Consider the following 24,535-nt stretch of genomic DNA (forward strand, 5'->3'; position numbering starts at 1 on the left):
TAAACACCTCAGAGCAACCCAAGGCCGCTACGGGCCAGTTGCATACAGCAGCTATCGCCGATCTACATCACTCTGCAGCTGCCATAGATCGGAGGCAAAATGGATGCTTTTTTGCTCAGAGTAAGCTCTCATGTCACCTGTCTCGCTATTTCACAAACTGACTTCTATCTTAGCTCACCCAGCAGGCAATGAACTATGCCATTCGGTATGACTCGGCGATTCTTGGCCTGATCTTGTCGGGCAGCTAGCTCACTGAGTGGACATGTAGCTCGGGAATAGCCATCACAGCCAAATATGCCATCCGTCAGTCATCACGGCTGCTCAAAGTCAGTTCGGAACTTCGTCACTCGCTCAGTCAGATATCTCTGGAAACTTCGTTACTGACGCAGTTCAGAATGTCGACAATTGCGAGGAAAGAGACGAATTGCTCTCTTTACAGCACCGCCTGGAGAGCAAGATCCAGGTAGGCTTCGTTCTCTCCAAGACTTCTATACGTGAGTATAGAACAGTGTGCTGAAGAGAATGGACAGGTCATCTCTCCTGCTATCGACATGATTGAGCTTATGTGAGTCCCTAATCCAACAGCATAGTTAGACACGTTCTGATTCCCCGCAGCGCTGCAAGAGGAAACACATCGTTAGAATCAGCAGTATCCCTCACCAAATCTCTACGATGGGACATACAGGCTCTGGGCCAGCGATTGGCAAAGGCTGCAACATCAGAAGAGCTCTACGTCCGAGGAGCCAAGCCCAACCGCGATCGCTCGCAGCAGCAGAAAGAAATCCAGTATATCATCCGAGACATCAAGAAACTGCTTGTGCGCATCGAAGATGCAGTACCTTTGATGAACCTGGCCATTACTACCTCTGGCGCTAAGCTGTCGGTCAACCTACCATCAACCGTGTCTCCCTCTCGGTTGCTGCAGGCGAGCACGTTCCTGACCGCAGGCGATACCCAGTACTCCATGACTCCGTCCCACGCCGTGCAGATTGGTCCAACATTTACACTATCGATGTACATGCTTTTCGCAAGTCATCTCCGCCCGCATGACGAGGACGGCATACGCGAGGCAACCTGGAAAGAGGTCATGCACAAAGCCCGCTTGAAACTCCGTCGGGTGCCCATGGGACTGGCAACACATCCGCAGCACCGGCAAACGCGGCACATAGGCCTCCCTGGAGACGCACGAGTGGACGAATTCGCCTACCAAGTGCTCATAGTTGAGGACCTCGACGATGGGCGAGTGCACACCTTCGACGAAGGCGAAGCGCAGCCCGAGCACTTCGAAGGAGTCAACACCGCGGGAGTGCGCGAGATCCTGCCCATCCACCAGATCTCCAAGATCTTCTACGCCGACACCGGCAAGATCCTGAACATCAGCACCGAGGGAGAAACGAACAACCCCGTCCTCCTCCTCAAACGAGACATCAACGCCATCCCGCCACGACGCATGCTGGATCGCGACGAGTCAGAGCTAGGCAACGTCTCCGACAGCCAGGACGACGACGACGACGAGCCCGACGAGCTCCAAGCCCAACTCGACGCCCAGCTCAACAACAACGACGATGATCACCCCAGCTTCCACGAAGACTCCAGCCCTTCGCCATGGCGCCTCCCCAAGGACCTAGACCCCGAATGGATCGCCTTCGAAGTCTACACCGAAGAAGACACCTCCGACTCCGAATCCTCCGACACAGAAGAAGACGACCCCAACTCCGAAGCCATGGGCAAACTCTCCCTCAACCCGACGCACAACTCCCCGGTTCCCACGCCAGCCTCCACCACATCCTCCTCCAAACGCTCGCCACGTCCCAACCCCCGGCAAACCACCACCACCGTCTCCAACCCGCACTTCAACAACATCCGCACCTCGCTCTCCCTCCTCGAGACCCTCCTGCGCCTCACCTCCCTCCAGCAATTCCAGCAGCAATCCCACCTCTCCATCAGCGACGAGCTCCTGAACTTCTTCCTCGAGGAGTCCTCCACCACCGGCGCCGGCGGCGACGAACACCACCGCCAGCGGCTCCGCGCCGACGCCCGCCGCCGCGTCGGCTGGGACCCCTACGACGAGAGCCCCGTCAAGCGCCGCGGCGAGGACTACCAGTACGCCTACGATGCCCACGACCATGATCCTCGGGGTACCACCCCGCTCCGCTTCGGCCGCGACGATGAGAGCGAGTACCCCTTCTCCCCCAGCGACCGCGTCCATCGCGGCTATCACCTCCGCTCTCGGGAGGCCACGCCCGAGACGCCCTTGTCCTCTGTCGCGACCGGTGGCGGGCGGGCCGAGAGGCATCGGCATCCCAGTAAGCTGCGGACGGCGGGTGGGTCGCTGTCGTCGTCCTTGCATGCGGAAGACCGATCCTCGCGGAGGGGGTCCCCGCTGTCGAGACGGTCGACCCCCGTGCCCAGTGTGGAGGGGTCGGAGCATTAATGCCCACGCCGCCTTTGACCTGGGGTGATAGACGGACAGGATATCCCGACATCATGTATTTATTGATTGCTCAAGAATCCCGTACTTCGTCACATACATACTCGAAATGACGCAAGATAATGATCTGATCTACAATATCTTGATGAAAGATTGTGCGGCCTGTTGAAACTATGCTTGAATCCTTCCCGAGATCTTTGTGTGGACTCGGTATCTGTGTAAAGGATGATGATAGACATTGTAACTAGATAGAATTACTTCTCATCTGTGCCACTGTGCCAGGCAAACCACCTTTCTCCTCGATTGTGACTAGAGTATCACTAATGGAGAAAGCCGGAGGGGGCAGCAGAGAAACACAGCTAGTTGGATACGCACGAATTGCTGACGGGTGGAAGGGGTGTAGGGTAATAAATACGTGATCAGAATTGGGGGAAAATGAGATATGATATCGAATCGGGGATCTTAACGCCATCACAATCAAAGAGGTTTGGAATTGAGAACAGGCAGCCATAACTCCTTGCACAAAATACTAGGTAATAATTGGACGAAGGGGATTTCGAATCCTTCAGACCAGCCAGCGGTCGGGTGTATGCGGTTGAGGTAAGGAAAAGAGACTTGGAACGCGGAATGCTACTGGGTTTACACGAGACTGGACAATTACTCCCAGTCGTCGTCGCTGTCATCGTCCTTGGGCTTCTCCTTGGGGCTTGCGGGGGTGCGGCTGGTGGCTCCGCTGACGAGATCGTAGCTGGATTCGCTGTCAGGTTGGGATTGCTGGTCGTTGGAGCGACGGGGCTCGGTTGGGTTGGCGGTCTTTGCGGGGGCGGCGGCAGCCGCGGTTACGGTGGTGGCAGCAGCAGCAGCAGCAGCAGCAGCAGCAGCAGCAGGGACAGGCGTGGCGGTTTGGGTAGTGGTGGGGATGGCGGCAGTAGTGTTTGATTTGACTTGAGGGGTGGAGGGGGAGTCAGTCTCCTCATCGGAGTCATCGTCCCACTTCACTTCCTCGTCATCGACGGTTGCGCCTATAGCTCATTGTCAGCAAGAGTAATCTATGGCAGAGGCCGCAGCCGATGTCTGAACAGACTACAGCTGACGGGTTGTAACCATGGCAAGACAAGGACATAGACATACCCTGCAAGAGTTCCTTGCGCTTCTGCTCCTCAGTCTCAATGACCAGACGAAGGAAGTAGTATCTGCACCAGAAGGTAGCGTATTCCACCTTCTCGGGAACCAGCTTCTCCATCGCCGCGCGCAGCTCCGGGTACTTCTCGAGATCGGCGGCGATCGCCTCGGTCTTCTCCGCGACCATGAACTCCTGCTTGAACGCCGGCCAGAGCTCGCTGACCGGATCGCTGGAGAAGCTCTCCAGAGTCGAGTGGATGACGTGCAGCTGGGCCTCGAAGCGCGTGGCGTGGATGACCCGCTTGCCCTCCGCATCCTTGCTCTCGAAGAGCGGCTTCTCGCCGGACCCTTCACTGCTCGGCGGCACGATGCTGACCGCCTCGCGCAGTTTCTGACCGATGTTCATGCCAAAGCGCAGGATCGCCTCATCGGCAGCCTCCTCCGCCTTCTCGATTTCCTTCAGTCGACGAGCCGCCTCGGCCTTGAAGCGGGAAAGGAACCCCTCATCCGGCTTGGAAGCCGCATCCGCAGCGCCGCCGGCATCGCGGCTTTTCTCTCCAGCAGTCGACGATGCGTCTGTCTCGACCTTAGAGGCGGTACCGGTCGGCGTGGACGTCTCGTCTTTGCTGGTGCTGGCCCCTGAGCTGAACGCCGTGCTCAGGGAGAGACCCCGCGTGCGCCCGACGAGACTGCTCCGCAGGTCAGAAAGGCCCTTGGCGGCCTCCTCGCTGGCAGCCGCATACTCTTGCCGGGCCCCCTCGTAATAGCTCTCGCCCTGCTTGCGGACATTATCCCAGAGTCCACCGATGCGTGCACCCCAGGGGCTGGCGGAAAAGGCGCGGAAGGTTTCTTGGAGCTCGGCGTTAAGATCGACGTTGGAGCGGTCCGTCTGGGCGGGCTCGTTCGGGTCGGTTTCCTTCTTCGAGGCGTCGTTGGAGGAGAAGATCTCCTCCTGGATGTGGTCGTACGCTACATCCATCTCTGTCAGTTGGAGATCACGAGCGGGTTGGAGTTGGAGTTGGAGTTGGGAGATCAAATGACGGAGCGGCGGGTCAATGGCGGGCGGTCGGGCGGTTCGGTTCCCGGGGTTACAACGGCCCGACCGCCCCCACGTAGTTTCAGGGTCTAGTTTACATACTAGGTAGTTAGTCTACAGCTGCGATGAAAGAGGTACAAGTGCAGTGTCGTATGTAGTAAAGATGTAGAAATTGCTCGTCATTCATGTATTCGTATCATTATGTATCATATACTCAGGTATCTTCAGCCCTCGGATATTACGACCCTTTGGGAGAGCTGTAGGGTTCTCCAACTGTGTCCTGGCTATCCATCAAGAACACCGGCAGTGGAATGCTTTCCATCACGCTTGAGGTGAGTAGGTCACTTCTTCTGATCAAGCCGCGAGGACCCGAGTCATCTTGATTCTGGGATCGATTACGATGCCTGTCTGCTGGCTGTGAAGACTCGACTTGCACTATATCTCGCGAAGCAAGACGGTGGGCGGGCGTCCGGAAATTGACGCTTCCGCCATCGTCATGTCGTACAATTGGCGAAGACTCCGGAACAAGTTCAGTCAATGTCTGATCCGAATCTATGCGCGTCTCGGAATCCAAAGATTGGGTCTCGGATGCAACAGTCATGCGTTTGAGAGTTTTAGTAGATGGCTCTGTCAATGACATGGTAGCGATGCTTTCATCGTTGCATTCATCCGGAAATAGCTCGGCCAGTCTCTGTGTGTTCAGATTTGGCACTGGTCCAAGGGGAAACTGAGTGGCTGGCTGGATTCTTTGATAGTATATTGATGATGCATCTGAAGTGAGATTATCATCTAGATGCAGCTGCCCCGACTCTTCTTCCATCTCCGAAGGAGCGATTGGAGGAAGAGCTTGTGAGCTCTCTTCTGTGGCATCTTCATGCTCGAGATTGGCTGCACCGGGGTCGTAATGCGGTACCTTCCTCTGTCGAGGTGATTCGATGGTGTTAGGCAAATCATCTTCCAGGTCACCGTAGTCTGTTTCCGCGTCTGTCTCATATACCACGGTTCTCTGAGTATTAGGAACATGTGCACTAATTCTCTGCTGCTCACTGGATTCCTCCGACTTCACGTGCTCAGAAAATAGAGCAATACTGCCTTGATCACTCACGGAATTGCGCGGTAGTGGCGAGTCTGGAACCAAAGCGGCAGGCTGGGATTCATTAGATTCTGGATCTTCGCTCGGTGGGCTATGAGATGCTTCTTTGATGCGTTGCAACAGGGGCGATTCTTGCTTTATAAACTGGCCTGCAGTGTCGACAGCGTCGCGCTTGAACGGCGAATGAGTCGCAGTACGGAATTGCGACGATGTGATGAATGCGATACCCGAGCTTTCAGGCGACTGAGACGACGGTATCTCTAGCTCCCGCTTTGCCCGAGGGGTAACGGAGCCAGGGTCTAGAGGGTAATTTTCCTTCTCATTTTCCGATTTGACCTTCGTATCAGCAGCGATGCTCAGTTTCCGTTTCTTGCCTCCGCTTGAGGCCTCTTGCTCGGAGAAGTGGTCCGAATGCGGGGCCAGAGTACCCGAAGCGCGCCGATTTGCTTGCTTCCTGTCGCTCTTCTTTGGCGTGGTATAAGTGTATTCCAACTTCACCTCATCGTCCGGCTCTATCTTCAGATAGCGCCGCACGTAGTCCATCTGTGTCAACGTCTTGTTTCCCTTTTTTGCATCCTTGTCTAGTTTGTTGCCCTTGACGCCCCCGCCACTCTTCCTGCGCTTCGACTTGGAGTCTACTTCGCGCGGACGGCTGGACGTCGAGGGTCCGGTCGACGTGCCGCTCGGCCCTTGTTCGAACCTGACCCCACGGGCTCGGCGAGGCTGGCGACTAGATGGCGGCCGATAATCGTCATCGTTGTTCAAATCGTCATCGAGTTCTATCACTTCATGATCGGCTTTCCGGCCCGGTTGCGGTTGCTTCTCATTGAGGTACTGGGGGCTTTCATCTGATCGGGCGGGCGGGGGTGTGGGCGTCACAAAGTCGATCTGCGTGAGGGTGGTTTGATCTAACGTGCTAGGGACATGGTTCCGCTTGGACGATGACCTTGCAGAGAACGAAGAAGACGCCGGCGGGTCGCACCAGGACTGGCCCTTGGCTGCATTCGCTATACTAGTCGAACGGCGTGCACCCGCAGAAGGCCTTTCCGGCGTTTGGAAGGATGGGCGGTGACTCGTCTGGGCGGTGGAAACAGTGTTTTTCTCCCCTTGGTTCATCGCAGAATAGGACGGTAGGATCGATTTGAAGAGTCACAGTGAGCCATAGGAGAAAGTGTCGCAGTCTTCCAAGTTGGTTTTGTCGACCGGGCGCCTGATGCTGGTAAGCTGGGCTGGTGTTCAATTGATTTCCCTGTTGAGGCAAATCGCGTCGCGCGTCGGAGCCGTTCTTTGAACGTGGTCTGTGCACACCCGCAGGCACCGAGGCACTCATCCTTCGTCATCGCTCCTGCTGTGCAATGATGTATCCCAACTTCTTGTCATCCAACATGTTGATAGACTGTGCTCGATTCGCAAGGGGCTCAAATTTGTGAGAATGAGTCGCAGTTCCAGGAAAATAATGATCTAGCTGTCAAAAGTGATATACTTACTCTCTGTTCCTAAGGTTTTGAATGTATACAACGACCCCGGTAAAGTGTCAAAACCCGTCCACGGAATTCTTACATATATCCAAGGGTCAAAAGCCATTGGGTGCTTGGAACACATCTACGTCTCTTTTTCTCCACAGGCTCGGCCACTGGCAGAGTGCAGAGCTACAGTAGCAGGTGCAAGCTTTAATCATGCATTGCGTCACAGATACGTTCCTCCCGAGCATGATAGTCCTCCGCAAACTACGAGGAAGACTTTAAATGAGGGTGGACGACCACAGAAATCGACAGCGCTCAGCCACAAATTAAAGCCAGCATCGTGAATACTGGGTACCGACTAATTCGAGCGATCTAGACCGTCGAGTCGTCCCTTTAAGCGAGAATGCTGTCACGATCTCTGAAGTTCAAGGCACCGCCTCCGTGGAAGCGGCTATGCTACTCTGACCGGCGATGTATGGCACACGTCGCCGATATCGCTGAATTACCGACGGTGCGTAAAGAATCAGCGTTGAAGTCGTCTTCGTAGATCACTCCTGATCATCCTAATCTATATAGGACGATGACAAACCATTCAAGGTCCCGATCGCAGAAGAAAGCTACGAAGCATACAACCTCGAGGCACCTCCATACACACTGGAAACAACGAAACGACAGCTCAAACAACTATACCATGACATGTTCATGATCAGGTCAGTTTGGCTCTTCGTACTGAGTTCCAAAAAAAAAACACGACACAACCAACCCAGAGGCACATACTAACAATTTTCCCCCGCAGGCGCATGGAGCTGGCAGCCGACAAATTATACAAGGAAGGAAAAGTCCGTGGTTTCTGTCATCTCTCCATAGGCCAGGAAGCCGTGGCAGTCGGGGTTGAACATGGAATTTCCAGGGACGACAAGCTCATCACCGCCTACCGCTCCCACGGAACCACCTTGATGCGCGGCGCCACCGTCAAGTCTATTCTCGGGGAGCTGCTAGGACGCCAAGATGGCATCTCCCACGGGAAAGGGGGCTCCATCCATATGTTCCGGGAGAACTTCTTCGGCGGAAATGGCATTGTGGGATCGCATGTTCCGGTTGGCGCGGGAATCGCATTCGCCCAGCAGTACAGCAATCGAGATAGCGTAACCGTCAATATCTTTGGCGACGGTGCGGCAAACCAGGGCCAAGTCCATGAGGCCTATAACCTGGCGAAGCTGTGGGATCTGCCCATCATCTTCTGCTGTGAGAGTAAGTTGTTTCGCACACTCTTCTTTGCAATTTCCCGTCTTGGCGGGACTTCAAGTTTCCACTGTTCCGACGTAACGCTAAAGGCCAACCTCAGACAATAAATATGGAATGGGCACCTCCGTGCAGAGGTCATCTGCCATGACGGACTTCTATAAGCGCGGCCAGTATATCCCCGGCCTGCGCATCAACGGGATGGATGTCCTCGCGGTGCTGGCTGCGATGCGTTACGGTAAGGCATTCGTCCAAGCGGGCAACGGACCGTTGCTGTACGAGTACCAGACCTACCGGTATGCCGGACATTCCGTGTCGGATCCAGGCACGACATACCGGTCCCGAGATGAGATCCAGGCGGAGCGGCATCACGACCCTATCTCCGTCCTCAAGGGTCAAATGATAGAATGGGGTGTATTCTCAGAGGAGGACGCAAAGGCGACGGAGAAGGAGGTTCGCAGCAAGGTCGACCGCGAGGCGGAAGAGGCAGATCATATGCCTGCCCCAGAGCCACGGCTGGACGTGCTGTTCCGAGATATCTACGTCCCTGGTAGCGAGCCCCTGCAAAGGCGGGGTAGAACCGTCGACGAGACGTACTACTAGGACGAACAAGGCCGGGCCACTGAAGGGTTTCTCCTCATAGTGAATTCATAGCATGTGATTCCCATCCTCTTGTGTAGGATATATCAGAGCGCCAGAGACCATTCCCCCCAAATCGTAGGAGACAAATCACCTTGCCCTTCATAGTTCCTAAGCAAGAGACAGGTCAGCTAGCACAAAACAACCAACCAACGCAAATCAAAATGGTCTTCCAGAACCCGCCCTTGGCCACCCCGGAGTACTGCACCGCAGACTTCTCGCTTATCCCCGTACGTACTACTTCACACCTACGACTCCCTCAATTTTTACTTCGAACCCACCCATAACAACACCCATTAGAACAGAGTACTCACCCCAACCAACTACTAGATCGGCTCCAAAGACGTCTCCTTCTCCAAGCAAGTCGCCGAGATCCAGCGTCTGATCCAGAACACCGGCCTCAAGTCCCAGATGCACGCCACCGGCACTACCGTGGGTGAGTCCAACCTCCCAACAATGGCCCTATAAAACCTCTGTCAAGAAGCGAAGACCCCTGACGATGAGGCTGGAATATCTGCAGAGGGAACGTGGGACCAAGTGTCGCAGACCATCGGATGCGCTCACACCATGATCCACAACGAGGGGGTGGGCAGGATCCAGACGGATATCCGCATCGCAACACGGTATGTTCAATCTCTGTGTCGTTTCTCTGATGTAAGGAGGGGGGTTTTGGTTGTGCTGACGCGTTGTTGTTCTTGTTGATAGGACCGATAAGATGCAGCCGATGGAGGATATTATGTCCTCCGTGGAGAGGGTGTTGTCTACTTGATTGCGATGCGAGTGGTTTTCGAAGATCTCGAAAAGTGATAATTGGATCTTTGTTTTGGTTGGTGGAGTGGAGGGGGATTGTTGTACGGGGAGGAATGTTGGAGTAGGTTTAGTAATGAAATTGTGCCTTTTTTTGTCCTTTTTTGAGATGTAGTAGAGCGGATATTCGTGGGTGTAGGTTGTGGTGTTGGGTGATAGAAGCATTGGGGACGTATCTGCTACGCAGCTGGAGAACCCTGCCTAGCGTGTGTTCTACAGACGATACGATACCACTCTCAGAGCCTCGAAGTAGGTTCAACAGAAGAATTTTTTCAGTCACCATTACATCTCAATAACCAAGTACTAGCTGACTGTCAGACAATCTCAAACCCCTTAAATAACCTGGTTACGAGATATATCACGATATGATAAGATTATAAGACCACTAAATCTTGGCACAAATAATTAAAGTAAGACAAGAACATGAAGAACTCCTGCCCCAGGAGAAAAGACATACAAGCCCTGTACTCCGTGCAGTACATCGAATAAGCAACTTTCCTGACAATATACATCGTCCCCTGTCCCAGAGTCGTATACTAGAGTATCTGATGGCTGGAAGACCAGCAGCGCAACTAAGACCGACCGCAGCACAACCAAGCAGGCTACTAAGCACATGGGCAATTGATAGATTAATGTTTGACGTCATACGACGTTGGGACTCCATTATCGAAGAGCCCATGTGGCATAGAGAGGGTTTTCAATGGCTACAATTACTATGTAATAAACCACAAGCACCCAGGCACCCCCTGTGGGCGGAACGTGGAGGGGTGGCGATGGTATGAAGAACAGCGATGTAATCGATTGCCACTTCGAGACACATACATGAGGAACTACCAGACCAAAAGCTCGGTTGCAGCTCCGATCAGCAACTTGACAAGGGAGTAGACCCTGTGAAAAGCAGTGAGTGGTTGACTTGTCGCTTTCCTGCTCGGATGGAGACTTGAGGCCTTGAGAAGCGTTTCCCATGTATTTGGCGGAAGGTTATTGTTGCTTTAGAATATCCACCGAATTTGGGTATAGACCTATTGTACCTAGTAGGAGCTCACGATAGCGTACAGTTGGTAGAATAGGGCCATGCACGCAGTGATGATTGGGATCGGGGACACTCTGGCCCGTTCCAAATTGGTTGTCGAGGGAGTAAGAAAGCATTGACCCCATCTTTCATGTTTCAAGTTAAGCAGGCCGCATGTGCAATATGAACTTGATTTGTCGGTGCATGATGACTTACTGAGGCCAACTGTGTAGGCGAGCGAAGAAGCCCATTAACGCGAGTGATTATCGTTCAGTCCCCTTTCGGTGAGAGTCATTGTAGGTTACCTTCCATAACATGGTGGAAGCTTCCAGTATCGAGATGATTGCAGATAGCCATATGCAAGGCAAGGATTGGGAGCAATTGATAATAAGTGTGTGTGGCGGGGAGGAGGGGGGTAGTTGTTGATTCATTCATAGTATGATTTTAGTGACATACAAACTGTAACGTTATTGCATACAGTACGTCACACATACATGGTATATTCAACGTTTCCCACCGGAAGATAAGCAAAAGGACTGCGCAGGTCTTTAGAGTCCTAAAATCTGTGGGGATCCGGCAGGCTGGGATGGCTCATGCCTACGGAAAGGTGATATTGGTGGTATTGGTCTTGCAGGGGTTGGCAGGCATCTTTTCCCGGGAGATTTAGGCAACCCTGCTCTCGGTAGAAGCCTAGAAGCCTAGATGCCTAGATGCCCTGTCTTTTCTACACTGCCCCTCTCAAAGGACAGCCCCTGCAAATACACACATACGCACATACATAGCCCTTTCATGCGGAGGAGGAAGTGATTAGGTGGTACAAAGAGCATGGTGGAGGCCCACCTGATTCGTGCAAAGCCTCTTTTGTGCATCATGGTGGTGAAAAGCTAGAGAACTAACTCTTGGCATAGTGCCCTTGCTCTTCTATTGTTCTCTTGAGCCTCGACAATCTTCCCCGATCAGGACGGATGTGCGTCAACCTCGCCAGCAACAGTCACTAGTCTAGTATTTGTCAAGTCTAGGGCGGGACCTCCATACTGAGCTGCTTCTGGCACAGTCAGTACATTCACAATGCGTGGAAGGGTTCAATTTTCCCCTTCATTTGGAAAAGTCTCCGAGGATGCAATTCCACTTGATCTATTTGTTGCTCTTAAGCTGTCCACTGCTGGATGCAGTCTTGAAATTGCCTCGATGCAGAAATTGGTTAGACATGCTGAGTGATGCTGAAATAACTGTGGCTCCCAGGACTTACTGTGTACATATACGTATAGGAACCATCCTATGCGTTTGTTCATAAGAGCCAGTCGGCGAAGCGTCGGAAATGAGGCGAGATGGAGCTATCAACAGAGTTGTGTCTACCCTGGGGAGGGAAAGAGGATCACTTCGAGCGGCTTCCTCCCCTACGCCGAGGACAGCCATAGGCTGGAACAGTGGTTGCGAACATGGGGTTCTGGTGGAAGATCATCTAAATTTTCCCTTTAGTCTAGTGTCCCGTTGTTTTATCTGGAACCGGCCCCATTCCCCTTGTGCTTGACCCAGTTGCGAGGAGTCGGACTGTCGGATGGTCTGCCTTAGTAGACTATCGGGCAGGAACAACGAGCCGAGCTCTATGCAGCATTAAGACCCACGCGCTATCAACACTATTTTGGCTGCTCATTGGCGAAGAAGAGTCCCAAGACAGGGATCTAGGAGCCGTTGCGGTGACTTGTCCTTTCCCTGATGGCTATGCTCTCATGGTGCAGTAGCTTTCCGGCCGGTCACTTGCTATACTATTCTAAGCATTAGTGAGACCAGTAGTAGGGTTGGCAAATAAAGCATTGCAAGCTAGAGAGTGCTTTTTTTTGGGACCTAGGGGCCTTTCAAATCCCGAAAGTCTCTCTCACTCAAGCGATTGTTGCCATGACCAGCGTGCAAGTTCCTTCTTCCATTTCCCTGCTCTCCCTTGTCTTGCCGACGGCCTCCTTGCTCCCTCCGCCTGAAGGGCTCAGGGTTGTGGTGCAATCTACCCGCCTATCCTATCAAACGCACTCACATCATTCTGGTTCTTGCCAAATAACATCACCGCTTCGCGTGACCAGCATTCATGACAAAGATATCTATCTCCGCACAGTGACTGTCACACTGACACAAGTTGCCTTATAAGGAGTAGATGTGACATCACTTGAATTTGTTCGAGCAAGATGGCAGTTGGTCTCTGTCATCCATGATTCCAGATTAACTTCGCCTAAGCTCCGTCCGATGGGGTACGCCAACTAGGCTGCCTTCACAGGACTGGTATTGACAGTTGTCACTTTGCCTACCTTACCCCGCCATACCTATACGAGTCAATGCACCTGGATTAGGCAGGACTCTAAAAGATCCATGATGAAGCCGATCAAATGTCAGGCGGGTTATGGAGTTCTAGATCTGACACCCGGAGACTTTCCTTGCCTCGTTACTCATCATTGAAGTCGACTAAAAGCGAGAGGTATCCACCACGATGAACATAGAGCTTTTGTAGCCTTAGCTTCATGTGATGTCCCTCAGTTCATGGTCGACGAAGATGCAAAGCCCCGTAGTCTAAGTCCTGGGTCGGAGATGGGGGCACTCTCGGAATCGGGAAGTAACGACTTTGAGCCTGAGCTGAGTGTTCTAACCCCCTCCCATGAACACCACAGGCTCACTCAGCTCATATACATACAGTTTCAAATCTTTACAAGTGAGGAGTCAGCACTTCCAATGAAATTTTCTTTCACTGCTCACGTTGGGTCGTTTGATAAGCTGCTATAGTTTAAACTGTGTCATGTTCACTTCCGCGAGGTACTCTGACGATTGACTGTGAAAAAGACAGTGAATCATGGGATCTGATTCGTAGATCGGCAAATTATGGTCTAGACTAGATCTTGGTACGTATTGAAAAGAAAAAAAAATGCTTGACCGGCCATTGCAGTACTATGGTAACGAGGTACTCAAGGCCCGAAGTTTGTACTTGGGGGTTCGTCTGCTCGGATCCGGAAACGGAAATAGATTTACCTCGATGATCCACCACCATTTGCAGTGACTCAAACTATGCTACTCCGTACAAGCTCTCTCTTGGCAGCAACCAGGCAGTAAGTGGGATGCATGACACCGTTTCCACAGAATTTGTTGCCGGGAAAAGTGCCTCCTGGACTATGGTCCAAAATTTCACTTAACCAACGGCCATCCCCAAACAGCCATCCCCAAGAAGTGCATATGGACTGTGACAAGCAACGTGGAGGCTGCATTGTGCGTAACATGACCAGAATCCCATTGTACGCATTGTCACCGCATGAGTACCTGTGTCCTGTGTACTGTACTGTACATACCCTAACGTGCTCTATTTACCTCCTCCCCGTCTCCATCGGCTGTTCAAAAAACTGGATCGCCGCCCCGCAGATGCATCCTGTATGCGCGGTGGAAACGCACCGTGTCCGCTGGGAAGGCCCGAGAATCCTGAAAGAATGACCAGAAATTTAACTCAGATTTTATGCGACTGTCGTACGATGTTGGAAATCAGCACTAACTTAGGCATGAAAGCCGGCCGAGACAAGCCCGGTGATACTCTGCTTCAGGTGTGTGCTCATGTACAGTACGCACAACTGCGTATGTGCAACATTGTCTGCTGTACAAAGGCTAACAGCCGATTTACCATCTAGTACTTTGCAGTGTCATGCCTCATGCCTCATGCCTCTGAAAGCTACGGAGTTATAGGCTGTGTATCTTATCTCGCCAATTCCTGCTACCTCGACTCTTGTGTCGCCGCAAGCTTCCCACAGGGTTGACGACGAGCAAACTCCATTGGAACCGGTTCAGGGTAAGGGTGAACGACGATTAGCTTTCGCGTCCAGATGCGTGCGGGAGCTTCCCGGCATAACCGCAAGTGGAGTTTGACCTTTGAATTTGAAATAGTGGAGGCATCAACACGGAGCTGGCGAGGGAGGCCACTCGAAGGATGCGATGCTTGCGATTCCACCAGACTGTGTGGGTCAGCTAGGATCCGACAGCCAGGATCCGACAGACTGGATACGGCGGTAGTTCCGTGCCTCCTATCCATTTCGGCCAGTGTACTGTAAAAGAGCGGGAAGGCCGTGTCTTCGGATGCTCATGTTCAAAATGAACTAGATTTTTTTCTTCCAAAATGCAGAAGTTTTTGACTAAGCGGGGTGGTGAAGAGGATTGTCAGACACGGAAGCGCAGGTCGTAAGACTAGCCAAGTCTAGTCGCTTCACTCTCCTGCTCTCCCAGTCTGGCTTTGCCGGGCCTAAGCCTACAGTCAGACGTTTCTCATCTATTAAACTTTTGGTCGCGTCGTGGAAAAATTACGCAGAGGTGGTCTTACGAGGATCATGCAGCCTGCATACGCGCAACAGGCCTTATTAGTGAGAGGTAACTTAGTGTTCAGTAGTTAGCCCAGTCGGATAATGTGGGAGCGATCCAAGGATGGGACTTTCCAGCCGTGTGGCACCAACAGCCATTGGATCCCGGGTAGTTTTGCTGAAGATCTTCCACAAACCTACCCCCCAGCACCCTTGATTGTCTCCCAGTGTCGTACAAGCACCCCTCTACAGCTTGTTGCCTTACTCCGAAGTACAATACCCGTCCTATCTCTTTTTCTTTCCTTTCCCTTCTGATGGATGCGGAGATTTCTGGTGTTGTGATAAGACAATGCGTCACTGCAGCTTTGAACAAACTGACAGACTGCCACTGTCTCAGTACTAGTAAATAAATCTCCGTATCGGGTTGCAGATGTCGGGTATATCTCTGTTGCGCTATTGGGCCAAAATTTCAGCTAGGGTAGATGAGAGAACCCCTTTCAATTCCCTCCTTCTCTCTCTGATTAGCGAGTCTAATCTATAGTGTAATGAGCCTTTTTCTCCACAACGATTGTCATCGTGAGTAACAATACCATCCATGTACGTACTACTATGTATGTACTGTACATACCCCATTGCAGGACGCACCCGACAGGCTGGGACGCCCGTGCGCTTTTAGCTTGATGTTCTTCTACCGGCTACTTAGTGCTTGAGTACCGATGAGTAGTGCAATAGTAAAAAGAAATAAGGATAAGACAAGCCACATATAAGGACTGTCAAACCAAACAGTAAACACAGAAAAGAGCTGTGGGGGATGTTCGACAGATATAATGAACTTGTTCAGTTTGAGCTCCTCTTCAATTCCTCCTTTTACCCCTCCCTCTCTGCTACTACTAACTAGTGAACACTCCCACTCTTAGCAATTGCTCCGCGTAAACTCTACCATGGCATGATCCTGGTCCTTAAGCGACGTCGGACCCGAACCAAGGATTCTAGGAGGAATGCCTATATCTGTCCCAACGATCCAGGGATCCCTGCAATAAGCTTGGGACTAATTCGAGGTTCCCCCTCCCCGTGAAGTGAGCAACTTCGAAGCTCGGTCTTTTATCATCTCTCCGGGCAAGGCGGAATTTCTTCTCTGTTCTCTCCTCCGAGGCTCAATGTCTTGGGTTCCACTCTCTTTCAGTTTGTCTTGCTTCAGGGTGAGCGGAGACACACTTGGTCTTTTTTTTTTTGTTTTCTTTTATCTTTTTTTTTTCTTTTTCTTGTCCCAGTTTTTCTCGATTCCCTCATCTGTTCTTATGCTCTGTTTCCTCATTTGTAAATTTTCTTCTCTCTCTGTCCGCCCCTCCCGGCCCTACTCTCGGCTCTACTGTTAGATATCTGGGAAGGGGGATTTCCGGTTTCCTCCTACTACAGCTGCAAGCCACTAGATAATTATCCGTAAATACGTTGTAGTAAGTGCGGAGGAAATCCAGAGCGAGACTAATAGAAAGTACGAGTACGTATGTCCATCGTGCCTTTCACCATTCAAGGTAGTATAGGCACAGCACAGCACGGGGTACTAAATCAGTCAAATTAGTCAAATTAGTCAAATTTAGTCAAATTTAGAAAACCCAAAAAATTATGTTTTGAATAATGACCGGCAAGTTCTTGATGGGGCTTTGCATGCATCTGGGTTGCTGGGCTTGTTTGTCCCGCCGCCCGAACCGCCCACTTGGTTCGCAGGGCCGCAGCGGTAACTGGAGCGTAATAACGCCCCGTCCTCCGGGATGAGGGGCCTTGCTGAGAGCACTAACTTGTGGTAAGTACAGCATTGTATGCACAGTACATACATACCAGAAACCAGAAGATGACAGGAAGTAACCTCCTGTTGGAAGTTAGTTATCAGGCCTGAAAAACCACGTATTTGATGGGGCTATAATATTGTTCTCTATGAACAGGAGTGTTACCATCATTAATTGTTATGACTTTGAATTATCATTTTTATTGGCATCCGTTTTAATCCTGTCAAATTAAGTTATACATCAGGAGACGAATCCTTTCCCCCCTCCTCTTCCTCATTAAGTCAAACTTATTCCAGGCTGCCGGGTCAGTCCAGGTTACCAGGAGAAGAGGAAAAGACAGCCGATGTCTCCTACTACCTTGTCCATCACTGCCCCCCCTCCCTTCTCGTCCTCTGCTTAGCTAGCTAATGTCATCTAAGGGAGAAGAAGGCTGTGGCCGGTAGCTAATCAAAATTAGAAAACTTAAAATACTGCCTAGCAGTTCTCCAGATCTGGCTAAGGTCCCTAGATCCTAACTTCCAGATTTGCAAGTCTTTATATCGGTACAACATCAGACAATTCGTAATTCCCTCCTCGCCATCGTCCACCACATTGTTGCCCAAATTTCTCTCGTAAGAAACTTTATGGCTAAGTGCTGGAGAGGGAGGCGTGATTGTCGTCACTCCTCACCTTGATTGATTATCATCTGAGAAACATTTACCGAGCCCAAGACTTGGATGCGAACTACTTTTACTATTAGTACTACTCCTACTACTACTCCTACTACTACCAAGTTCACCCCACTCGAGACCTGGCCCCTAAAAGTCTTGTTCCTTAAGTCTGCCACGACAATGGCTGGTACAAGGTCGGCCGTAAGCATATCTTTCCCTCTAGCTCTATGTGGAAAAAGAAACCCTACTTCATTCCCTTGTTGCCGTTGTGGTCCTTGTTGTTGCTATTTGCCTTGACGCACCTGCTTTCTCGTCAAGTCGCCACCTACACTTTGCCCGCCCCCAAACCGAATCCATCGAGCCTCTACTAACGAACAATGGCACAGGCATCAAATCGTGATGAGTAAGTCCCATTTCATATTTTGCAACTCAATGACAGTCGATTGAACTTCTCGGGGTTCTATTTTCCATAAGTCTATACCGATGTTGACTGACTATGGCAGCGAGACACAGTCGTTAACAGCAAGCGTAACGGATTATCCTATGGAGCATGGAAGACGATACCATAAATACCATGAAGGATGTACGTTTGCAAAGGATCAATCACACGGACCCCATCTAACAGCATTCCCCCAGCATACTTGTACCCGAACGATGAACAGGAACTAGATCGGATGGATATGCAACACCACATGCTCAAACTAGTCAACCACGGGCGCTTGTACTTCGCACCTGTCCAACGCCCAAAACGGATCCTCGACATTGGTACTGGTTCTGGTATATGGCCTATCGAGATTGGTAAGGATTTCCCCTCCAGATTTCCCCTTCTTACCTGTCATCCGATCGATCAACTCACATGGTTGCCGCGTCTCGCCCGTAGCATCCGACTTCCCAGAAGCCGAGATCACAGGAACCGATCTCTCGCCCGTTCAGCCACTTGAAGTCCCTGAGAATGTTCACTTCCTCGTCGACGATGCCACGGAGGAGGACTGGCTGTGGGACCCGAATTACTTCGACTTCATCCACACGGGGCATCTGATAGGATCTCTACCGTCGTACAAGGATCTGCTGAAGAAAACACACAAGCACCTCAAGCCGGGCGGCTATATGGAATGCCACGAGTTCGACTCCCGGCTCAAATGCGACGACGGTACGATGCCTCCCGAGGACCCTGACAAGTTCAGCGACTATGCCCTCCAAGATCTCATGGACCTGCACCACCGCTCCGGCCAGGTCTCGGACCCGCCCCGACAATTCCGAGTGGCCCATCGCCTCGCACGCTGGATGCGAGAAGTCGGGTTCGAAGACGTGCAGGAACATCGGGCTATGGTTCCTGTGAATCCGTGGTCATCCGATCCACACCTGAGGAAGATCGGGGCCTGGAGCGAGACAAACCTGCTGGAAGCGGTCGCGGGATGGTCTTACAAGCCGCTCGCCATACTGGGGTGGTCGAAGCCCGAGATCGAAGTGTTCCTGGTCGATGTTCGGAAAAGCATTCAAAATCGCAACGTCCACGCCTACTACGAGTTCTATGCAGTGACAGGCAGAAAACCACTCACTGGCTGATTTGGTTCTGGTCTGCCTTTACCACTACTAGCGGCATGAAGCTTCACATATCATTGGCTTACGTTTCTTCCCTGTGACATATTGGTTCCTTTTTATTCCTTTTTTTATGTGTTAGCTGGCGCTGGCTGACGAGCGTATGGCATACGATACCACTGCGGCACAGATTTTGGTGCATTGGGAGGCGTGTCTTGGTCAACTCACTTCCTGTACATATATAGACATCTACATGTCATACTATCACTTACGAGTAGTGCATGGCGCAGTATCTGACTGTAGGAAAAGACGGTGTTGGCTTATAGTGTTAGTCTAACCTGGGGAGTTCTTAGCAGGTAGCCTCGATTGTCATTCGTACTTATCCGGCGTACTCAAAAAGCAGATACGACACCAGAATGGATGGCCACAGCTCTAGGAAAGTAGAAGAAGACTTTTGGGTTTACAATCATGCCAAAATGCAACAATTTTCTGGGCTGAGTCAGGGTTGTATGTATCCAGTGGTACTTCTGCTCGTTCATCAAGGGCGAGTGCAATCACCAGGGGCGACGAATGAGGAATCAGGATTGTGTGATTACTCATCCGCTGCGCTGCGATCTCCGGGCCCGCGGTCTAACCGGCCAAGAGGTTCCTTCACTATCAAAATCCCGCGCCGCCCGCTGTCCCAAATCAATCTCAGCAGGCTAAACTCAAGCTCAGCCTCCCTTCTCGCACATGTCGATTGCCTTATGTCTTTCGGCAGACATGCCTACAGGCATGCTGTACATCCAGCCTCATCATCGTCGGGGTTAATCGACCACGTCTGGATCAGCGATGATCTGTTGGCGTCAACCTTCCGAAGCTTCGTCAAGAGTCAACGACGCCATGCAAGCCGCGTCCCGGGCCCATTGGAGGCTCGACGACGGTTGGCGAAGAGAAAAAACTGCGCGCTCGCTCCAATGACCGGTGCGCTGCCCCCGGATCCCCATCTGTTCGGGCGCGGAGGCCGACAACATTTCCTGTGGAACGGCGATCCCGCGCCGGCATCTTCACCACTATCTTCTCCCAATGATGCCACCCACTCGGTCGAACTCGGTCAGATGGAGCCTACTCGTGCTGCTATAACGAGGACAGGTGGTCACGGACTTCAACCAGGGCTCTCGCACTACGATTCACACCCGCCGCGCGCTCCAATTGCGCCTCTGTCAGTCGAAAGTGAGACGATAGATCCGGGCGGGTTTGTCGACTTGGGCAGCTTATCAGAAGCTGTTCCTCCTCCTCCCCCTCCTTCACTACCCGACGGCAACTTGGATGAAAAGGGCGGATTCGTGAATCTGACTAGCTTGGCGGAGTCTGAGCCTGGTTCTTCAGGGTGTGATGTTGAGGATTCTGATCTTGGTGGATTCGTTGACCTGGCTGAGTCGTTTGATGCCTCTTCTCCTCAATCACATAGCGGCGAGGTGTATAAGCCAAGCACTTATGTTGACATGCTAGCGGATCCTGCGTCTTCACACCCTCACAGTGATGTGGTCGGTTCCAGCGGATTCGTGGACCCCGTTGGCTCTTCGGCGTCTCTCCCAAAGTGGTCCAAGCGGGATCTTTCACATTTAATTGATCCGAACGGTTTGCTTATTGAGCTAGCCCGCTTCTCAGATGCTTCGCTTTCCCCGCGCGACGCTGTGGTCACTGATCAAACCGGATTCGTTGAGTTAAACGGCCTATCAGAATCGGCAGATGATAGCGAACTCCTCCCATTCAAAGACATTTTGAGGACGCGTTTGGAAACCTGCCCGTCACTCGAGGAGGTCACGAGTTTGATAAATGCGATGGATATCAACCTTCAGCATGAGCCGGGCTACAGTCGCATAATATTCAATCATTACTTTTCGCGGTTTGCGCTGGGCGAATCAAACGCCCAGGAGCTGTCTCTGTTTCTGGATCATCGAACACTCAATACTCCAGGAGCCGGGAATTTCCCAGTTGTTACAAAGTACCTTGTTCAAGCCGCGACAGACTCACAAGAGCGTGCTGTATTGTTTGCGAGCATTCTCAGGGCTATCAGAGTCGGTGCGATAGTTCCATCTGAGCTTCTGCAGGTCATCGGGACCTTGCAGAAGTTGTCCGATGTGGTGGTCGCCACGACGGATTGGCCGACAGCCGAGACACAACACAATGGCCCAAGCGGCGTGATGGAAGCATACCAGAAAATCTGCGATGTTCTTGATTCTACAGCCCAGGGCGGTAAATACGAGAATTTGGACGAGGACACAGCCAATCTATGGCTTGAAATCATCTGGGAGCGGAATGTACTTGCTGAGTTGAGGCTGGCACACAGGATTCTCGCTCATGCTCGGCATCTTCGATCCACCTGTGCCTTCTGGGGCCCACGGTTCATCATCCGCTGGCTTGAACTTCCGGACGAGCTCCGGGATGAGATCGATCCTTCCTTTACAACTTTACTCTTCCACAGGCTTCACTTCAATGCAGTAGGTGCAACTATCATATCGGTTACAGAGTATTTAGTTCTGGCTCAGAAGCAGCATCTGTTGTCCAGGTGGCATGACTGTCTGACTTCAGTCCCCACGGTCAGAGACATCCCTAAGGCAGAGGCGTGGGTCGACGCACGATCGCAAATTCCAGCAACATCGAGTCATTCTGGGCTGTCAGTTCAACAACGTTTTCTTCTGCGCCTTTGGGTCTTCCGTGCTCTGAACTTGAGTCATGCAGCGGGCCCAACTCAGGATAAAAAGCCTTACATGATAGGGACAAGGCATCTTCTACATAATGCACCTGCACTCCCGATTGAGAAAGGGGGGGCACGAATGCTCAGCCTCTACCAGGCTTTCCGAACGAACTATAAGAAGAAAGACCTCGTGAGCAGTCTTCTAGATGACGCGCGTGAGTTGGAGCTGCCTGCCAACGGGCTCACAATCTTGGCTCTTTCATACCGGACCAAAAATGCCCTCAACAAAACCACTAGGGCGGCTTTGAAAGCTTTGGAGACGTCGAAAGTCTCTTTCAGCGATCTGTTTCGAGACAGTGAAACGCCGTACACCCTTCTTCTTCAGTTCGCACCCGCCATATTGAAGATAGCGCAGGAGATAGACATCGAATCACCGTTTTTCATGGAGCGTGCCTTAGAACTGGCCAGAACGGGGAACCGGTCAGAGGTCCAACTTTTGTTTCGGATCTTCGACTGGCATGTTCCCCTCAAGATCGCACTGGCGAAAGCATGGCAGCCGCCTCCCGATCCTTCCCAACATGCGCTCTTGGTCTACGAGCCTCGAGACAAGAGAAAATACCCCGACCCTCACGCTGCGCTCAATATGATAAACACTGTTGCTGTGGCTCTGTCATGCTCGCAGCATCTCACCCCGCGGCAATCCTATCGATTGGTTCAGTGGCTGTACGTCTACTTAGTAAGGCATCAAGCACCTGTGCAACCGGTCATTGTCCGCGCTATGTATCATGCTGGCGTCGTGCGCGCTCGACAGATGAGGGGCATGTTCTGTGAGACGCAGTTCAAGTACATCATGCGCAAGGTACAAGAGGTCGAGTCGCCGGAGGTTGTGAGAGCGTTGGGAAATCCGAATTTCGTGTGGAGGGACGAAGGAAGTGACCAGGTTACTGGGAACTAATATCTACCTTCGAGTTGGGTTTACATGAACTCGAGATATTATCCCGCATTGCCAGAGACTTGTGGTTCAAGGCATTTCGGACCTGTTATTCTGTATCGCTTTGTCAAGATGTTCTACGTTCCCTACATGACTTATTATACCCCTGGTTGTACATGGATACCCTTTCAGACTCCTTTCCATAGCATAGAATTGGCAGCATTTAATGGCTCACTGCAGCCCATTTTTATATCATCCATGAAAAGCTTTATTCGTGCGTGACTCTCGGATACAGAATTAAAAGACATGATTCTGCGCCCCTCTCCAAAAAAAAAAAGGAATTAGATAGCGCTTTCAACTCCACCACCTAGCCGACCGCCACCCCGGCTGAGACGGGTCTGTCTAGATGTCCACCTCCATCAGGTTGGGGTCCCCAGAGGCCTCCTCGACGGTGACATACTTCCGCATATCCTCCTTGCTGATGACCTTCTGGTTGAGGTAGGCGGTGGTGCCGCGGGGGAAGCGGTAGTTGCGCTCCTTCTGGCCGCGCTCGTTGGGCTTGATGTAGTTGCGCAGCAGCTGGGTGGGCTGGTCCTTCTCGATGACGCAGACGTCGACGTTGCTTCCGGAGCCGAGATCGTTGAAGATACCGGCCTTGATGGCCTCGGCGCAGAGGGCGACGGCGCCGTCGCGGTCCAGCTGGGGCTTCCACATCGACTCGAACACGGACATGGCGGCCAGCGAGCCGGAGCCCATGGTCACGTACGGCAGCTTGTCCGTCGAGCCGTGCGCGTGCACCGTGAAGAGCCCGATGCCCGTGGGGTCCACGCCCGCCACCACCAGGTACGCCCCGATGTGGCCCTGGTACCGGAACAGGTGCTGCTTCAACATCGTCATGCAGGTGATCACCCGCGGCGGCCGGCCCGTGGACAGCGAGTGCAGCTCCACGTTCGAGCTGATCAGCGCGGTCGTGAACTCCGTGTCCGCCGCCGTACCCGCGCCCGCACACCAGATCTTGGGCGCGATGTAGTGTAGCTTCTCGCAGTTCTATTCCTCCCGCAACAACCGTTATTAGCCTAATCAAAGTGTCTTTCGTTTGTGATTGTGGTTTGGTGGTGGAATTGAAGGTGAATGGGTTTCGATAGGGACGTGTGTAGGCGGCGAGGCTCTTTACCTTGTCTGCTACTATCGGTCCGCTGGTAGCTCTGGTATCTGCCGCAATCTGTAATCACCACAACCGTAGACTTTAGCTTCGTGTCCGCCTATCCATCGGAGAGCTGAGATCGTGTATCATGAGGGGGGAAGACGTACCACAACACCATTGTCATATATACAACCCACAATCGTGGTACCTGTGCTGGTGGCCTTGGGGAGAGGCACGCCCTTGGCGTGAAGAGCCGCGTTACGGTTGTAGTTGGAGAAATCGAAGCCGGTCATGGTGACGGCGTGAAGGTGAATATGGTTAGTTTAGTGTTGGGGACAAAGGCACGGTCGTCAGTATTGCAGGAGCTCGAAGATGATAGAGGGTGTCAGGAGGAGGGTAGGCTGATGTATCAAGTAGAGAGAGGTTCAGTTCCGTTGCTTAAGCTTCAACTACGGCCTACCGCTGGAGACGGAGCTGGGAGTGACGAAGCTCCGGGCGCCTGATCTTGACCGCCTCAGGCAGAAAGGCGGTGTGGCGCGCTTTCGCTCTCGAACCCTTGCAATTCCGCCCGCCGCTGTTTTTGTCTGGGAGGCCTTTGGAAACAGCACCTTTAATCCTTACTTACTTTACTACTATCTGTTTGTTTCCC

General features: G+C 52.2%; 7 protein-coding genes across 7 annotated transcripts; 4 read left to right on the plus strand and 3 right to left on the minus strand.

Annotated features, from left to right (window-relative positions):
- Positions 1–99: 99 nt before the first annotated feature.
- BO86DRAFT_406376 (RanGTP-binding protein) lies at positions 100–2,434 on the plus strand (the record flags this gene model as incomplete). The annotated part of the gene is made up of 6 exons (XM_025674173.1): positions 100–120; positions 174–205; positions 269–326; positions 395–463; positions 531–565; positions 616–2,434. 6 exons carry the CDS (start codon positions 100–102, stop codon positions 2,432–2,434), a joined length of 2,034 nt encoding a protein of 677 aa, XP_025531819.1.
- A 277-nt stretch (positions 2,435–2,711) lies between these two features.
- On the minus strand, positions 2,712–4,569 carry BO86DRAFT_406377 (BSD domain-containing protein). The gene is made up of 2 exons (XM_025674174.1): positions 3,563–4,569; positions 2,712–3,453 (listed from the first exon to the last, which is right to left on the minus strand). The coding sequence occupies exons 1-2, from the start codon at positions 4,530–4,532 to the stop codon at positions 3,089–3,091; spliced, it is 1,335 nt and encodes a 444-aa protein (XP_025531820.1). The 5' UTR covers positions 4,533–4,569; the 3' UTR covers positions 2,712–3,088.
- Positions 4,570–4,747: 178 nt separating this feature from the next.
- BO86DRAFT_136994 (uncharacterized protein) lies at positions 4,748–7,037 on the minus strand. Its single transcript, XM_025666155.1, has one exon. The coding sequence runs from the start codon at positions 6,796–6,798 to the stop codon at positions 4,828–4,830; it is 1,971 nt and encodes a 656-aa protein (XP_025531821.1). The 5' UTR covers positions 6,799–7,037; the 3' UTR covers positions 4,748–4,827.
- A 31-nt stretch (positions 7,038–7,068) lies between these two features.
- BO86DRAFT_406380 (putative pyruvate dehydrogenase E1 component alpha subunit) lies at positions 7,069–9,256 on the plus strand. The gene is made up of 4 exons (XM_025674175.1): positions 7,069–7,656; positions 7,722–7,855; positions 7,942–8,396; positions 8,491–9,256. The coding sequence occupies exons 1-4, from the start codon at positions 7,549–7,551 to the stop codon at positions 8,988–8,990; spliced, it is 1,197 nt and encodes a 398-aa protein (XP_025531822.1). The 5' UTR covers positions 7,069–7,548; the 3' UTR covers positions 8,991–9,256.
- Positions 9,191–9,795, plus strand: BO86DRAFT_395375 (thiamine-binding protein; the record flags this gene model as incomplete). Its single annotated transcript, XM_025673311.1, has 4 exons — positions 9,191–9,256; positions 9,357–9,462; positions 9,547–9,649; positions 9,732–9,795. 4 exons carry the CDS (start codon positions 9,191–9,193, stop codon positions 9,793–9,795), a joined length of 339 nt encoding a protein of 112 aa, XP_025531823.1.
- Positions 9,796–18,075: 8,280 nt separating this feature from the next.
- On the plus strand, positions 18,076–22,766 carry BO86DRAFT_415468 (class I SAM-dependent methyltransferase; the record flags this gene model as incomplete). Its single annotated transcript, XM_025674907.1, has 6 exons — positions 18,076–18,175; positions 18,229–18,390; positions 18,473–19,128; position 19,458; positions 19,849–20,223; positions 20,782–22,766. 6 exons carry the CDS (start codon positions 18,076–18,078, stop codon positions 22,764–22,766), a joined length of 3,279 nt encoding a protein of 1,092 aa, XP_025531824.1.
- A 234-nt stretch (positions 22,767–23,000) lies between these two features.
- pup1 (proteasome core particle subunit beta 2) lies at positions 23,001–24,334 on the minus strand. Its single transcript, XM_025671130.1, has 3 exons — positions 24,054–24,334; positions 23,917–23,964; positions 23,001–23,789 (listed from the first exon to the last, which is right to left on the minus strand). The coding sequence occupies exons 1-3, from the start codon at positions 24,177–24,179 to the stop codon at positions 23,145–23,147; spliced, it is 819 nt and encodes a 272-aa protein (XP_025531825.1). The 5' UTR covers positions 24,180–24,334; the 3' UTR covers positions 23,001–23,144.
- Positions 24,335–24,535: the final 201 nt, after the last annotated feature.

The sequence above is a fragment of the Aspergillus japonicus genome (assembly GCF_003184785.1).
Source record: "Aspergillus japonicus CBS 114.51 unplaced genomic scaffold BO86scaffold_4, whole genome shotgun sequence".
Taxonomy (NCBI): Eukaryota; Fungi; Ascomycota; class Eurotiomycetes; order Eurotiales; family Aspergillaceae; genus Aspergillus; species Aspergillus japonicus.